The sequence below is a fragment of the Marmota flaviventris genome, chromosome 9 (assembly GCF_047511675.1).
Source record: "Marmota flaviventris isolate mMarFla1 chromosome 9, mMarFla1.hap1, whole genome shotgun sequence".
NCBI classification, from domain to species: domain Eukaryota; kingdom Metazoa; phylum Chordata; class Mammalia; order Rodentia; family Sciuridae; genus Marmota; species Marmota flaviventris.
The window spans coordinates 47,557,251-47,573,487 of NC_092506.1; the positions used below are offsets into that span (position 1 = coordinate 47,557,251).

At 35.7% G+C, this 16,237-nt stretch overlaps 1 protein-coding gene across 6 annotated transcripts in view; it reads left to right on the top strand.

The window, feature by feature from the left end:
- The window catches only part of Sox6 (SRY-box transcription factor 6), a 577,529-nt gene that overhangs the window by 520,874 nt on the left and 40,418 nt on the right, over positions 1-16,237 (top strand). For all 6 annotated transcript variants that reach the window (XM_071616371.1, XM_071616370.1, XM_071616368.1 and 3 more), the window contains one exon: positions 13,127-13,235. In XM_071616371.1, the coding sequence (XP_071472472.1) occupies positions 13,127-13,235 (109 nt within the window). The remainder of the gene's footprint in view (positions 1-13,126; positions 13,236-16,237) is intronic.

Here is a 16,237-nt window from a genome sequence, read left to right on the forward strand (position 1 = left end):
ACTCTATTTGGAATATTAGTTTCTTGGGTTGATAGTGTTGTTTAACACACACAATGATCAGCACATTTTTAAAGACTGCAATAATCATAGGAATGCAGCAGTGATATGGGAACAATAGGAAATAGCAAGGCATAACGACATACTCATCATTGTTCTGTTCTCATCCTTCCTAACAAGTTTGGTTTCCCTTGGAGTCTAACAAAGGGTTATGAATTTAGTAGAGGAAATGTGGAACTAGGTACAAGAATGATACCATCTATTCCTGAGCTTCATATTCAGAGGGGAAAAAGTATTGACTACATGGGGAACCAATTGCCCTGAAAGCTTTAAGGAAATATGCATGTGCTTATATAATCTTCAAACAAGATTTGAAGCCTTTTACAAAAGTGGCCTCATTTAATCTCAAGTAAGTATGTGGATATCACACAAAAAAGGAAGAGTCAGATATAGGAAATTAACTAACTTTTCAAAAATATGCAAAATTCAAATTCCTAATAAAATATTTTCTCCTATACTAATTAGCATGCAATTTACAAAATCTATTCTTAGCATGATAACATCTTCATGGTTTTCACACATTCACTAAAAGATCATAATCTCATAGCAGTTTTTACTCACATTGTTCAAGATTTTAGCAAAAGTTCAGTCCTGATGTTATTTTACAAAGCAGTTAGCATGTTCCTGTTCTATAACTATTTGCAGTATTGCCAAGTAACTCTTACACAAGTTCAATAAATAATTGGAAGCCCAGATGTTTGAAATGGATATAGCAGATACACCGTAGCCATATTTTAAATACAGCTACTTTCCCTTTGTCCTCTCATCCACTTCACAGCATTGCACTCTGCCATTTTCAGTTCTCTTCTAATTAAACCTAGATGTGTGTTCGGCATGTATGTTTTTCCACACGTGCCCCCTTCATATGCACCATGAAGAGACATCCCGTGTCATTGTTGCTGACTTGAGGTATTCCAACAAGAAATTTGACTTGTTCAAACTGAACTGTAGCATTCTTTTTTTCTTTTGAACTATAGCATTCTTGTCCCTTCATTTCACCTACTAATAAGGAAATTACTCAGATTGAGACGTGATTTCCCATTTCACATAGCAAATAACCAGTGTGTGTAAGCTCCCTGCCTGGTCTGACCTTCCTCATTTCTGTGTCCCTTCATTGAGACACTAAAGCAAGCTTTCATCCAGTGTTGCTAAATACAGCAAAAGAAATTAGGTGTTAGGAAAAACCAAGAACATTATTAAATTTGCTTCTGAAATAGAGATGCTATTTAATTTTCAGGAACTAAAAAAAGAAAGTAAAATATAATTTTGCTTACTTCAGCTTTAGTTTAAGAAATTAAAATTTTTGTTAATTATCATCTCCCTATGCAGAGTTTTTGTCGTGTACCTAAAAATTATGCTTTGTAACATACATGTCTTGGATTTTTTCCCTTTGAAATACTTATACTAATTCCTGAAAAGGCTATGACATTATCAGAGAAAAGTTATTTTATTTTAATTTTAATTTTTTAAGAGATAAGAGAGTATTATGGCTATATTCAGGAATTTTTAATTTGTATCTTATTTAGTCTGGTGTACTATGTGACACCAGTTAATTGTATGTTATTTTGTGGTAACTACATGTTAACTCTGTTGGAAGTAATGGTAATTATACTGTAATTGATATCAGATCTCCCACATCTTTAGAAAACCATAAAATTAACACATATCACCACAGTTGGACACTATCTTTTGTCCTTTGTAATGTTGCCATATTGAAGTATTATTTTGAATAGAGTTCCAAAATATTTTCTTCTTTTAAACTCATTTAAAATTGTCAATTTCCAAAGGACTTTTTAAAAATTTTTATGAAATGAAAGCATAGTTTCTGAATTTTTAGTTTACTCAATCTTTAAAAAAAAAAAAAAAACACTTCCACAATCAGGCAGGGTTAAGTTTATTTTTTATTGAAAATTCATTTGTGACTTCCTTTGACCTTATTAGTACTTCCTTTTTCCTAGAAAGAAGATAATAAAATATGCAAAATCTTAATTTTAAGGAGTTAATCACTTTTTTTTCACTGAAGAGAGGCCCTTCTTCTTAGCAGCAATGTTTACACTCATGTTACTTTTCTTACAAATTAAAAAGGGATGTATTCTGTGTGCATACCTCCATAGCGAATACCAAACTAGGGATGTGGAGGCATATTTAAACCAAATTCAGGTTAATACAATTTCCCTCTGGTTTTTCCTTTCCTTCCTTTGCCTTTCTGCTGCTATGTCCCTTCCCTTCAATTGCTTTTGCCTATAGTGGGGACAGAATTTCAGAAGTAAATAAATGCTTTCTGGCAGAGTGTGACTGTGGTTTGGTTGGCTTATTTGACAAATGGATTATTTTTTAGTGCTTTCCTTGAGAATATGAATAATCACTCAAGAATTTTTTATGACATGGCAAAGTGATTTTGCTAGTGTGTGCTGCAGTGTAGATCTGAGAGCAAAAAGTCAAGTATCATAGAATCATGAAATTTTAGGACTGGAAGAAACCATGGAGACAAATTAATTTAACTCCCACATTTCATAGATGAGGTAAATGGGGACTAGCATAGTTTGTAAGAGTACAGAGTGACTCAGTGAAAGAAGTAGGACTGGGATCTGGAGGCTGAGGCATGTTCTGGGTCCATTTACTCGTGGCTTCAGGGCTTCAGGTAAGCATCCTAACCTTCCAGGCTCAGGGCTCTGAATGAAGAGGCTTTTACATTTCCTCCTGGCACTGAAGCTTCCTGATTTTTCTTCTTTAAGATATATGTTATTTTTGTAACATATTTCTTTAAATTATAGGAGAATCTCAGGGGATTTATTTATACATTTCATAAATTACAACAAATGCATGGTGGTAATGTTTTACATTTTTCTACCTTTTATGTTTATGTTTCTGCAAGAAAAAAAAATCTTCCAAATTATCAGTTTGCCAGATAAAATTGAAATAGTTATATTTTTGGAGAAAATATTCATTCTTTTGGTTTATATAGCTTTGATTTCTTCAACTTGAATTAATTGTACCTGTGTTTCCACAAACAATATTTTTAAAATATGCATCATAAATTAAATAGATATTGGAAATCAAGTTGCCTAGATTCTGAACTAGTAGAATTCCCAGGATATCTTTTTTTTTTTTTTTTTGACAAAGACATTTACTTAACTGGTCATTAATTTTATTGTGATAACTTTTTTTCATATGGTAAATGTTAGAATAACAAAGTCTTTTTGGTGGTTTACGTGGAGATAAAGTTCTCCATTTTTTAAATCATGTATTCAGTTTTAATAGGTGTTTGTATAATTTTACAATGGAACTTCTTGTGAACTTGTTACTGAAGCAAATAGTTAACCAGAGAATATGCAGGAACAAATCTGCATCATGCCTCTCTATACACGAATAAAAAGTTGAAACCACATATAAGTGGGAGTTGGGCTGCCACACAACTGGATTTGCTTAAATCTGAATGCTTTATAACTCTACTTGGGAGTTGCAAACTTATAAATAACCTTGCAATTGGTTAAAACCATATTAAAACCATATGAATGAGACAGAAGGCATTTGGTTAAAGGGGTTCAGTAAGCACTATAATCCTGATGAAACTAATTTAATTCAGTGATTCCCATGGCTAAAAGGTTCTCATATCTTCAGAGTTAATGCTACTGTATCATTTATCATCTGATGGCCAATGACAAGAGTCTAAGTGTGTGTTATAGGATATGTACAGGATGATCTCGTTGCCAGGGTTGTGGAGACAGAACTTGCTTAGTTTGGTGTACTCTTCAAATCCTAAGGGAAACTTGTCATACATCATTTGAGAATGTTTTTGAAAGTTCCATAAAACATATCCACAAGAAGCTCTGTAGACATTAGTTCATTTCAGTAGGCCTGTGCTGCCTGCTTCTTCACTTGCCAGGCACAGTGCTAGCTGGGGATAGGGAGGGTCATAAGACACTTTCCCTCCCCCAAGGAGCTTAAGATCTAGTGGCATATATCAGTATGTTGAGAGGAAATCTGAGAAGCTTATGCTAGTCTTTATTTTTTCTTTTTCATGCCTCAAGTATAAGTCTTCTGGTTTTGGAAAACTTGCCAAGCCCTTGCAAGTCTTCCTTCCTTCTAAGCAAGAACTTTCTCTTTTGAAGAATCATATATAGGTAGGTAGGTAGATACTTGCATACATACATACACGCCTACCTATGTACATACATACGTACAAACATAAATACAGACATAGAAATTTCAACAGATAGAACCACTACTAGGTCCTAGTGGCAAAAGCTTCCAGAGAATCTACTAGGATGTCATCTCCAAAATTTGCTGCTTTATTATCTGATAATCTTTGGCCAGCAGCAAGAATTTTTTGTGTGGGTTATAGGAGATGTAGCTACCATTTTACTAGTTTGCTGGGGCTATCATAACAAAATACCACAAACTGGGAAACCTAAAGAACAGAAGTTTATTTTAACTTAAAGAACAGAAAGTTATTTTCTTCCAGTTCTGCAAGTTGGAAGTCCAGGATCAAAATGTCAGTAGATTTGGTTTCTCCTGAGGCCTCATTCTTTGGCTTGTATATAGACATCTATTTTCTGTGTCCTGGTATGGTCTTTCCTCAGTGTACACACATCCCTTGGGTTTCTTTTTGTGTCCAAATTTCCTCCTTTTATAAAGTCAGATTGAGTTAGTGCCCATCCTAACAGCCTCATTGCAACTGATCACTTCTTCAAAGGCCCTGTCTCCAAATATAGTCACATTCTGAGGTACTAGAGGTTAGGTCTTCAATTTCAGAATTTTTGAAGGACACAATTCAGCCAAAAACAGCTAATTTTGAATAGCTTGTATATCCTCAAACACTTGTGATCCCCACCCCTGTTTGACCAAATGCTTTATTTCTCTGTTGTGTTTCCCTAGGAAAACTCTTATTTCTTATTTCTCAAGAGGAATTAAACTGAAATCAATATTATTTTACTTAAGTTTATTCTGTTGTCCTTTCATAATATATTGGCATTTTTAAATTAAAAAGTGAATTACTAAGCAGTACAAGAGATGTTCAAGGGAAAATGGGGGGCGGGCAGTTGAAATTCTAGGGAAAAAGTCTTAGGGAAAGGCAAAGCACTTACAAATAATTACTTTCATATAATAAAAATAAGGTAGATTTCCTGTATCTCTCTACTACACCATCCTTGACCAGGAGATTATTTTATTGTTTCATTTACTTGCATAACTTCTTTATATTTATCTATCTTTCAATCATATTTCACTGCTTTTTATAAAGATCTGAAAATTAACTTCATTGTATCTAAAAGTAAAATGAAAAGAAGGGAGGGAAATAATTTTACCAGGATTATCAGGATTTATTTTCTAAACTGCCTAAATTAATACCTCATGAGAGGCACTTATGATGTGAAGATAATAAGATATGGACATTGCCATTTCAGAACAAATCAAGGAGCCATATAAACAGAAATATAAATAAATAATTGTAATATACTTTTTAATAAGTGTAATATGATGCTGGGACAAAAGAAGGGAGTGAGAGGTCCTACCTGGGACTGGTGAAAGGAAGTCAACAAAGGATTTTGTTGAGAAAAAAATGCTTTAGTGGAGCTTAAAAAGGACTAGTTGTGATGAATCAGAAAGGGCAAAGCATTCTAGGAGGAAAGAATTGTAAATGGAATTACACAGAGCTGTGGAATATCACATTCAGGAAACTTCAAGAAGTTCCATTTTATCAGAATAGGGAATATAAACTGGAATGAGTAAAACATGAAGCTAGTAAAAGAGGAGCAGGAACCAGATCATCAAAGGTCATACAAGCTATCCGTACAAGCTTGTTTCTTACCATGGGTGGGGAACTTTTGAGAACTAAAAAGTAGACAATAACAAGATCCAGCTACTACATGATTAGTAGGGTTGAGATCTGAATTTAGTTGTGAGATCCTTAGCAGCCAAGACTAAAGGAATGCATCTTTGATTATATAGTTCCATTTTGGCAGGAAAATGGATATTGGCCTTTGGATCAGGACACTATCTTCATTAGTGTTTAGCTTTGAAACATTTAGTAAATACTAAATAGTATATTTAGCAGAAGTGGATATTTTAGGAATTGCTTTATTTTTTGCAAGGCACTCACACATGCAATCTCTCATTTAATCATTAACAACCCTGTAGCGTGAGCATTTTCTATCCCATTTTATGAATGAGGGAATGGGCTCAGAGAGATCACATGGTAAGTAAGTTGTAGGGTTATGATTCTCAATTCACCTCAGCACAAATACCTACCCAAATTTTGTTTAAATGACTTAAATAAAAATATAGAAACTTTTTTGAGCCTCACATTTTTTCCTTATAAAATTAATAGCAAGAGTAGTATTTTCCTTGAAGCATTGGTGTGAGGTAAAAATACTCGTTGGAAAGACCTTTGTATCGGCAGCTTATCTGTAAGTGGCACCCTAGCCAACCACTAGTTGAAAGGTGCATTTGTGCTCTGTGGGCAAAACACTGTTGGAAAATTCAGCCCTTAGCTACATCATGAGTCCTAGCACAATTTTAGTGTTAAGGATGTATTAAGAGCCAGACAAATTAATAGTTTGGGCTGACAAAATGTTATTTAACAATGAGATTCAATAATGAACTTCATTTCTCCCAGCCAGAGTCTTTATTATCATGATTACTGACTCTGAAACCATCAAAATGTCACTATGAAAGTAAATTCCAATGCCTCTAAAATACCTTCCTCCAAAAAGAATCACCTTTTAAAAAGCAGATGTGGTTGCTTTCCAACATAAAGCCTACAGTTTTTGATCCTTCATTAAATTATTAAGTGTAAAATAAAGAATATAAAATAAAGAATGATAAAGTGACAGTTTGTTGAGGCAATAAAAAGGAAACCAAACATGTGGTTAAATAACATCTCATGAGAATCACATCATGGCAAAATATGTCCAGAGCAAGGAATTAGAGCATGTCTTTCAGAGTAAAAGACAGAGTATTGGTCAAATCATGTGTCATTGTCCTGCTTTCAAAACAATACAAACCAAACCAAACAAAACTTTTTATTTGGAAATGCATACTGTTTTATAAACAGTATTAAATTCAGTATTAATCTACCATGCCTTTATGGTAGGTGATGTCTCTTTGACTAGTGTTTCTCAAAGACTTAAGCAAAGATGCAAGTATTTACCTGCAGAAATTCCAAGTTAGGATTCACATTAAGTCATATAATCAAATGCATTTTTCTATTGCAGTCTTTTAAAGTTATTTCTCTCTCTTGTAAAATATTTAAGGTGTTTCTCTAGATTTCCTTTTTCTGATTATTATTGCTTAGATATATGACCAATACAGTGTGGAGTGTTGAGTCTAAACATGTCTTTTATAACCATTAAAAATTACAAAATTAGTAGTTTTTGATCCTTTTGGGATCTCTCTTATACAGTGTATTTTTGATTTTTGTAGATAAATAAATTATGTGGCCTTATATAAACTTGCAAGTATTTATTGACACTAATACTAAACACTGTGTAAGATATATATATAGATATAGATATATAGATATAGATATAGATATAGATATGGTCTAAGATATAGTCCCTGGCTTGTAAAATCTTTTGGTATTGCTGGGGTAGACTTGGCAGTGTACATGAGCCAATTTGTTAACATAGTATCTTAAATTAATCTCTAATTTGTTAACATAGTATCTTAAAAGCTGGGGGGTGGCTGAAATGTAGTAGCAAATAAGAAGCTCTGAAAAGTTCTGAATTAGAGACATGAAGTAGAGGAGTATAAGGAAGGTGTGTGAGGAGATCAACTGAGGAGGACAGTGCAGGTAGATTAGAGGAAAATGCAGCCATGAGTTTGGTATGTGGACTGGAAGGCATCTGCTCAGGTAGTTAGAGATGGCAGAAAGGCATCAAGGGGAGGGACCACAGCAAGAGCTCTGTAGAAGGAAAATCAGCAACCCTGGATGATTGACTAGACAGAGAAGGACAAGGAAAGTAGTGAGGCAATTGTGCTGGCCAGTTGGCGTTGACATAAACACAGGACAGGAAGGAAACTGGGTAAGGGGAATGCTGCTTTTGCAGGGAAGTCTTTCCTTTTAATTTAGGAAAGCATTTTCTTGGGTCAGAGATCCACTAAAATATACAAGTAGAAATCAGATGTCCAGAAAGATTGAAGTTTGGAGCTGGTATGAAAATAATAAGACTTCATTCAGCAAGCACTCAATAACTTAGATAGAGTTGAAACTTTGAGGATAGACACTATCTGAAAACACTATCTGTGGTGGCCTTACAGAATTTCTATTCATGATACACGTATTTTTTATTTCTCAAAAATTCTGCTTCAGGAGTACACAAAAAACGTTATGGGATTTCAGTATTAATCTTTCCTACAAAATTCCTTATTACAAATTTGAAAGTTTTGGGAAAGTCTTTAATATTTAAATGTGTATTTAGGTATGTAACAATAAAATATTGTTTACTTAAAAAGAATCATACTAAATTCTCCATGTTAGAAGATAGGTACTACTAAATCCATGATTATGTGAGTATAGAATTTTGTTTTTACTGTCTTCTATCTGTATAAATAGAATATCTGGCAATTAGTTAATAACATACATTTAAGTTTATTTAAGAGAGGCAATGTAGAGAGCATCCTAATTATAATGTATTTTACATATGAAAATAATACAAGATGATTATTTTTTACTAATTTTAACAACAATATAGGTAATGACCCCCTAATCATTTGTTGTGTGGCTGCTATGAATGACCCCATATTCAGAAATTCCTTAGAAATAAGCTTTTGAATAAAGATTGGTTGGTACAGTGCTTCTCATTTGGGCCATTGGCATAAAATATATCCCATCATTGTCTAGATATGTGTACTTAAATTAAATATATTTGCAAAGCAACAAAAAAAAGCTTCTCTCAGCATGTGCCATTTTCCCCTTTCAAATTATATAAAAAGGGACCCTGTTTACAGAATTTGTGGCAGGGTGTAGGCTGGTCAGTTTTGGTAAATCCAGAGTAAAGGTGCCCAGCACATTATTATGTTGGTGTGTTGTTTTTTAGGCGATGGCTGCAATCAGTCATCTTGCATATGGTTTGAAAAAGACTTGTCTCGCTGGCAAGCAAACTGTTATTTAAGTACACAATCCACTCTACTACTGAAACAGTTTTGCCAAACTTATCCAAGTATTCTCACATGCTTAAAGATGGTATAAATATCATTTATTGCTAGCAGTTTTCTTCAGACTATATGGAATGTCTTCCTGCTGCCTGATCTAAGTGTCCCAGTTTACATTATGGCCTTTACTGCCTCTGTTTGATGGAGTGATCAGTAAAAATTTAATGACACTATAAAATAATAAAAATGTCATTAATTTACCACGGATCTTGGATGCAGTGGTTGTAAAGTTACATTAATAAACAGAATATTTTTTACAACAAAAAGCATTGTTACGTGGGAACGTATAAATAACACACATAAATTTAAGAGCAATTTTACTGTTAGCACACACATTATTATGGAATAGCCAATAAGTGTATAAAACATAGTATATAAAATTTTATTAAAATATACTGTGCACATCAAAAATTCAGCTTTTATCTAAGTGCAAAGAAAAGCCATTATTGTGTGCTTACTGTTTCATTGCTGTTCTTTCCCTGGATCACAATTTTACATTTGTTGCAAGTAAGAGGAAGTAGATTTTTTTTCTCCCTAGATGAAAACAAACCTCAGGTCTTTTAGTTACCCCAAATCCATTCTCTCTCTCCACTGATGCAAAGACGTAATTGATCAATCTCGCCATGGTAGGGAGGGAAAAGTTGCTAATTTAATGCAAAGTTAAAAATAATGCCTGAGGAGTTGAATGGTTTGTTCAGTGACTCTGGAAATAAGGGATAATAATGCAGCAGTCTATCTGTCATCAGTGAAGCTGCCCCGTCATTGACTCTGATAATATGTGAAGATGATGGATGCTACCATCTTGTGGCTTGTAACATTTAACATTCATCAGCTCTCACTAAAGGGGGCTTTATCATTTAAATATCTTTATTTAATATGCAACATCTACCTCATACATCATAATTTCAAAGCACTTAGAGAGCCAACAGTCCAACAACACGGCAGAGCTGACTTTAATTTTTTCAATAACTTTTATGTTGACTGCATGTTTGTGACTGACAATGCATAAGTAAGTGTCTTATCACATTGCTGCATGTAAAATGTACATTTCACTTTCAACATAAAGATGGGGAAGTGGGGTATCAGGATTAAATTAGCATTGAGGTATTTTTCTTATGTTTCCAAAATATCCTACTTGGGAGCTATGTACCTTGTGAGGTCTGGTTCAAGTGTGTGGCAGAAATTTGGACTTAAGAACTTGCCACCCACTGTCTATATTTGTTCCATGTAGGGGCGTACCCATTGGCATGTAATGGTCAGAAGTTTAAACTTCTTGGAACTAAAGTATCTCTCTGTTCATGTTCACATCCTGTATTTACTAGGCTCGTGTTCAACCTCATTGGTAAAATTTTGCGTAGCTCAGCTGCCCAGACCTAACTTGTAGACATCAGGCCCTCTTATCTTATGGTTATGTGGCTGGAAAATAAATATTCTGAGCTATTCTTTGAAGAAAAGAAGAAAATCTTCTGGGAGACGAGGTGGGAATTTATATGAAAGGGCATGGCTTTGCAGAGTCCTGCTTTAATCTCAAACACAGTGCTTAATATTATCAAATTTAAAATGCAACCCAGTGCCCCAAACAATTTTTATCATTGATTTATTTTCTGCCTGTTTAACGAGTTTTTCATGGAATATTCTTCCTTGTCTTCTATGCTGTCAAAATATTGATATTTTATAGGGAAAGTATCTTTGCAAAAGAATTTTTTTCAATGAAGTCAGAAAAATGTATGACTTCAAAGACACTGTGAATGTGTTGTTGAATGTTCTGAATGTTTTTTGTTATGATTAAAAACAAGCTGATACTACTGAATTGTGAGTGCACTTCATTTTTATAAAAGAAAAGATATTATCATCATGTAAGCTTTGTTGTCTTAGGATTTTACAAACCATGGCATGTAATTTTCCCTCTTCTCCTTCCTTGTCAAAATATTGATATTCTTTCAGGAACTTTATTTATTTTATTTTTTTTACTGAGAATATTTTCTGGTAAAATCAAAGAGAATGAATGACTAGAAAGATACTTGAAATATGCATATTGATAGGTAGCACGGTCTGTTGATTTTCAGAGAAAGTTGTTTTTCCCCCCATAAAAATACAGTTAAAGGTTGTTCTTCCAAGAAGATTGCAGGTGTCACATCAAAACTCCTTTTGCATTTAACATAGGGAAAGCATTCACATGCAAATATCTCAAATGCGAAACAATGTGATAAAACAAAGGTTGAATATTTTGCTTTCCCTGATACTACTCATCTTCACTTTAATTCTTTTTCTTTACATCATGACAACTGGAAGTGCTACTCAAAAATAGGAATTGGCTGATTAAAAGCAGCTGTCCTTCCCCTGACAATGTGTGAAACTCCCACATGGCTTGTGGTTGCTTTCTGTTGTGTCCTGCATCTGGGTTAATTTGTTCTTGGGCAACAGTGTTTTTGCATAAGAAGATATTAGGGAACTGTACTTGATTTGGTTTTTATTTTCCTTCTGTCTTTTTTAAAAAGTGTCCTATTTTCAGAGGTTTCCCCACATACTGCTATTAAAACAAGTTACCATTACTCAGTTCAACAAATTCATGATTATAATTTTTGTTGCAAATCTTTCATGGAAATGGTGCTAGATTAAGGCAAGGTTTATGCTGTGTTTTCCTCCAACACGGATTTCAACAAATTCCATGATGAAGGGGAACTGGAAGACTTCCTGCACAATTTGACTGATGGGAATTAATTATAGAAATATAATGATATTCAAAAATAATCATATTAGAAAGCACAAATGTAGTGAGACTGTACAAATGAGGCAAAGCCTCTATCAAGTAATTGTATGTTTGCTCTTTAAGAATATTTCCAAGTTTCTAAACATCTTAGAGAAGAGAACACTCAGAGTGTTTCCATCTAATGCCGAACATGCTCAGTACAGAACTAGGTCATTGAACAATAGACTGAACAGCAATCAGCACTCTACTGCTGCATAATGCATTAAGTATAACATGCAGAAACCATTCCCGGAGCTGGAAGCTGCTATTTCATGTCTGTAAATTCAAGCTGACATGACATTTAATATTGTTTCATAGTAATGAACAACAAGGTTTCATTCATTCATAAGCATAACACAAAGCCAAGTTTGAGTCTGGAGAGTAGAAAGGAGGCGAGAGGGGGGACACGTGCTGGGTTTCTGCAGACAAGAACACCATATTAATGATGGTCAATGAGCCCTCTGCCACTGATCCAGAGAGCTGTAGAGTTCTGTTCGCTGTGATGCTTTGTCAGACTCTTGATCCTAGAAAACGGGTGAACATGCAAAGCTCCTCTGGCCTAAAGGGGCAGGGTATTTAACTTACCTGGCTTCCTGACTGGCTGGGTGTGACATCTTTTCAGTTCCCAGGAAGTCACAGGTGAAACTCATAGGCAAAACAATAGTCTCAATGCCATCATCTAGTCTACCTGCTTTGAGAGATTGATTTTTGAAATCTAGTGCATAAAATTCTAATTTGTATTTCCCCAGGAACACCAATGCAAAGTATGATCTATAAGTGGGAAAATTCCTCTCCCATTAAATGTAGCAGTGTATTTTAATAGGAACTGCTCTTTCAAGTTTTTGAACACGTATCTCAACTCTCTCGATTACATTCCTTTTAGATTACGGGAACAAATCCAATACAGAAGAGATGTGCAGAGCAGCTCTGGCAGGTTCCCATTTCAGGTTTACTTTCCTTAAAGCTATTATGGTTTAGATGCTGTCACTGCTCTCAGTGCCACATCAGGCATTACAAGAAGGTTCCTAAAAGATTTTTCAGAACTCAAATGGATCAGAAACCATGTTTGCAAATCCAAGTTCTACCTATTTCGAAAGATAGAAACTGGAAGGAAAAAAGTGGCTGCTTTGGAAGCTAGAATAAGCCTCTGATTATTCTTTCCTCTAGGAAAGAACGCGCTTTGAGAATTTGGGGCCCCAGTTAACAGGAAAATCAAATGAAGATGGAAAGCTGGGCCCAGGTGTCATCGACCTTACTCGGCCAGAAGATGCAGAGGGTGAGTATCTTTTCTGTAGCTCTTTTCTGTGACTCTGTGTGTTTCTGAAGGTGTCTGAGGAGGATGTAAGATTTTCATGGCCTTTCTTGGGAGTCACCAGCTAGATTTGTGGCAAAGAGAAGAAATGTTGGTCTTCAGTATACATGATAGTTGAGGACTTTGAGAAGCTGCTAGATCCTATATTACTGAATATATAGCAATCAAAGTACTCCCAGATGCCATTTTGCCATTTTAAAATAAAAAGACCCTCTACATTCTAATGAACAACAGCCTTCTGTGTTTCATCCACCTCAGTGCATTCTTGTTAAGGGGGTGGGGGAGAAAAAGAAGAAACAAAGGAGGAGTTGTATTTCTCTTAATTCCAAATCAAGTAATTCCTAGTGCAGTCAAACCATTTGGGGGGACTAAACATTGGTTTGTAGCAAATTTGGCACAGACTTTTCAGTTGTTTAGGAATGGCCAGCCTGTACCATTCACTAACCATCACTGAAGGCACTAACCATCACTGAAGTCTGCTGAAAGTTTGGGTGGAAAGAGCCACCTTCTGAGAATGTTTACCTACAGCACCATCGATGCCTGTCTGCCTTTCTTCCTTTTTTGTTTGTTTGTCTTAAATGCACAAGCAGCACATCAGCAGAAATTGCTCCCTGGAGGCCAGGTACAATTTATAGGTTAGGTCAGCACTTCGGTAGTAATGTTGCCTGGTTATTTACTGTGTCATCACAGAGTTGGGACTGGTTTTCCCGTTAGCTGTTTCTTTGGCAGAATCTGTCCCACCAGTCAAGGAAGATTAATTTGTTCTCTTCAGAGTAACGCGATACTTCACCCATCTTGGGTCCCTGCTAAAATCCTTTTTTAGCTTGAGGGGAAGAATCTTACTAGTATCCCTTTTACTGGCAGGATTTCTTCCAGGACCCTAATCCCTTGAAAATACATGAAGACATTTCACAGCAGCATCTGAACCAGGCCTTCCCAGGCAGTTTAGAAATCCCTGGCACAAGCACTAAGAGACATTAGGAAGCACTTCAGAGAGTTTCCAGAAGGCAGGTTTTTCATACCAGTAGAAGAGGCTAATGTTTGATGATAGTCCTGAGGGCAAGGTGTTAAAATAAATTCTGATTGGAGTGTATGTGCTGCAGGGAGGGTGTGGGGAACAAAAAGAAAGGAAAAGAAAGGAAGGGAGAGAAAGAGGAAGAGGAAGATGAGTAGGAATTGGGGTAAGGACTCAAAACTAGAACTATACTTGTCCTCCTTGAAGAGTATGTTTCAAGAGTACATGATGTTTTCATGGTCCTTCAGAAGTGCAGGTGTTTTATAGGTGAAGGTTGAGCTTCCTCTGTGTAGGGAGTCATGGAGTCCAAATGATGGGACTTGCATAGTTAACCAACTGACTGCATCACAGACATGGTAGCTGGCCTGAAAGTATTCAAAGAAGTGTTTCAGGCCTGTCTCATTTTAATCTTGTTGGAAGATCATACTGTGGAGCATTTAAATATTTGTGCATATATATGAAATAAATATTTTTATCACCTTGGAGTACTTAGTCTAGCTACAGGCTAGGAGTTATAGAGTTCTACTACCTTACCCTTGCTTTAATGAACTTAATCTACCATTCACCCTTTTTCAATTGGTTTCCTAATTAGTTGTATACTGGCTAAAAATATAGTCAGTTGCCTTTCTGTAATGTTGATAATCAAGTTGATATTTTGTGCTTGGCAAATTAATAATCATGGAGTTATTAACCATTATAAGAGAAAAAAATTAAAACTGAACTGTAGAGAAACATATTTTGTAAAAATATCAGTGGAAATTCCATTCAACACCCAGATTGTCTAGATCCAAACCGATTTTTCTAATTACTTTTTTTAAGCAAACATTTATCAAGCACTCGCATGCCAGAGAATGTTTTTAAATACACACTTTCTCATTTAATTTTTGTACACTCCACAAAAAAGGCATTATTATTTTTTCCATTTTATAGATGAGAACATTGAGGCTGAGAATAATTAAGTAACTTGGTGTAGTCATATAGCTAGTAAGGATAAACCTGAGATCTGATGCCAGGCTCAAATTTCAGCCTGCCATTATATGTACTATGTGTACTGATAAATATGCCAGTGCTTCGTTTTTCTGAACAAACTCCTTGTGACCTTCCTCAGTATGGCCCATTTCCTCTCCCTAAATATAGCAGGTCATGCTGTAGGCAGCTCTCATGTTACTCCGTCACACACAGCAGCAGGGCCTGCTGAGGTGTAACAGTAGAAGGGCTGTAGTGGCCCAGGAGCTTAAGAAGCGTGTGAAAACCTCCCTTCAGAAGCTTGCCCAGAGTTGCCATTGAGACCTCATGTGCTTTTGGGGGACTATGAGTTCATGAATGGAGTCAAGTTACCTGCTCTAATATGGACAGAAGTGCGGTGCCTTTGTGAGGACTGCTGGGAGGGGGAGCAGCCTTCTGCTGACTTCAGGCTGTTTCCTGGCATCTGTTCAAGTGCGAGCTGATTGCAAAGCCTGCTGGAGTTGCAGTTCATACTAAAGTCAGAGTAGATAACAGGTACACATAATACTTTGTCTACTTTGCTCCTTCCTCTTTCCCTTAGTCGGAAAACTTATAAGGAACTGAAGAATCAGAATAATGAAAAATACATTTTGCTCCTTCACAAGTCTGTGGTCCCGCAAAGCAACCAACCAACATTTCTGAGTGCCTATAGTGTGTAGGTCCCTGAAGTAGATCCTGGGTAAACCATGGGAAGCAAAATAGATATGTCCCTGACCTCTTGGATCTCATGGACTAGTGAGGGAAGACAGAAAAGTAAAAGGGAAATATGTACATACATATAACATTATTATCATTGAGAGAAATTACCAAGAAGAGTAGGACTTCATTGCACTCTACAGAAAACTCAGAGTAAGAGCTCCTTAGGGAAGCTGAGGTGGCAGGTGAGTTCTGTCCCTCTAGCTCAGGAGGTCCCCTTCCTTCATCCTTGAGTAATCAAACTCCCTCC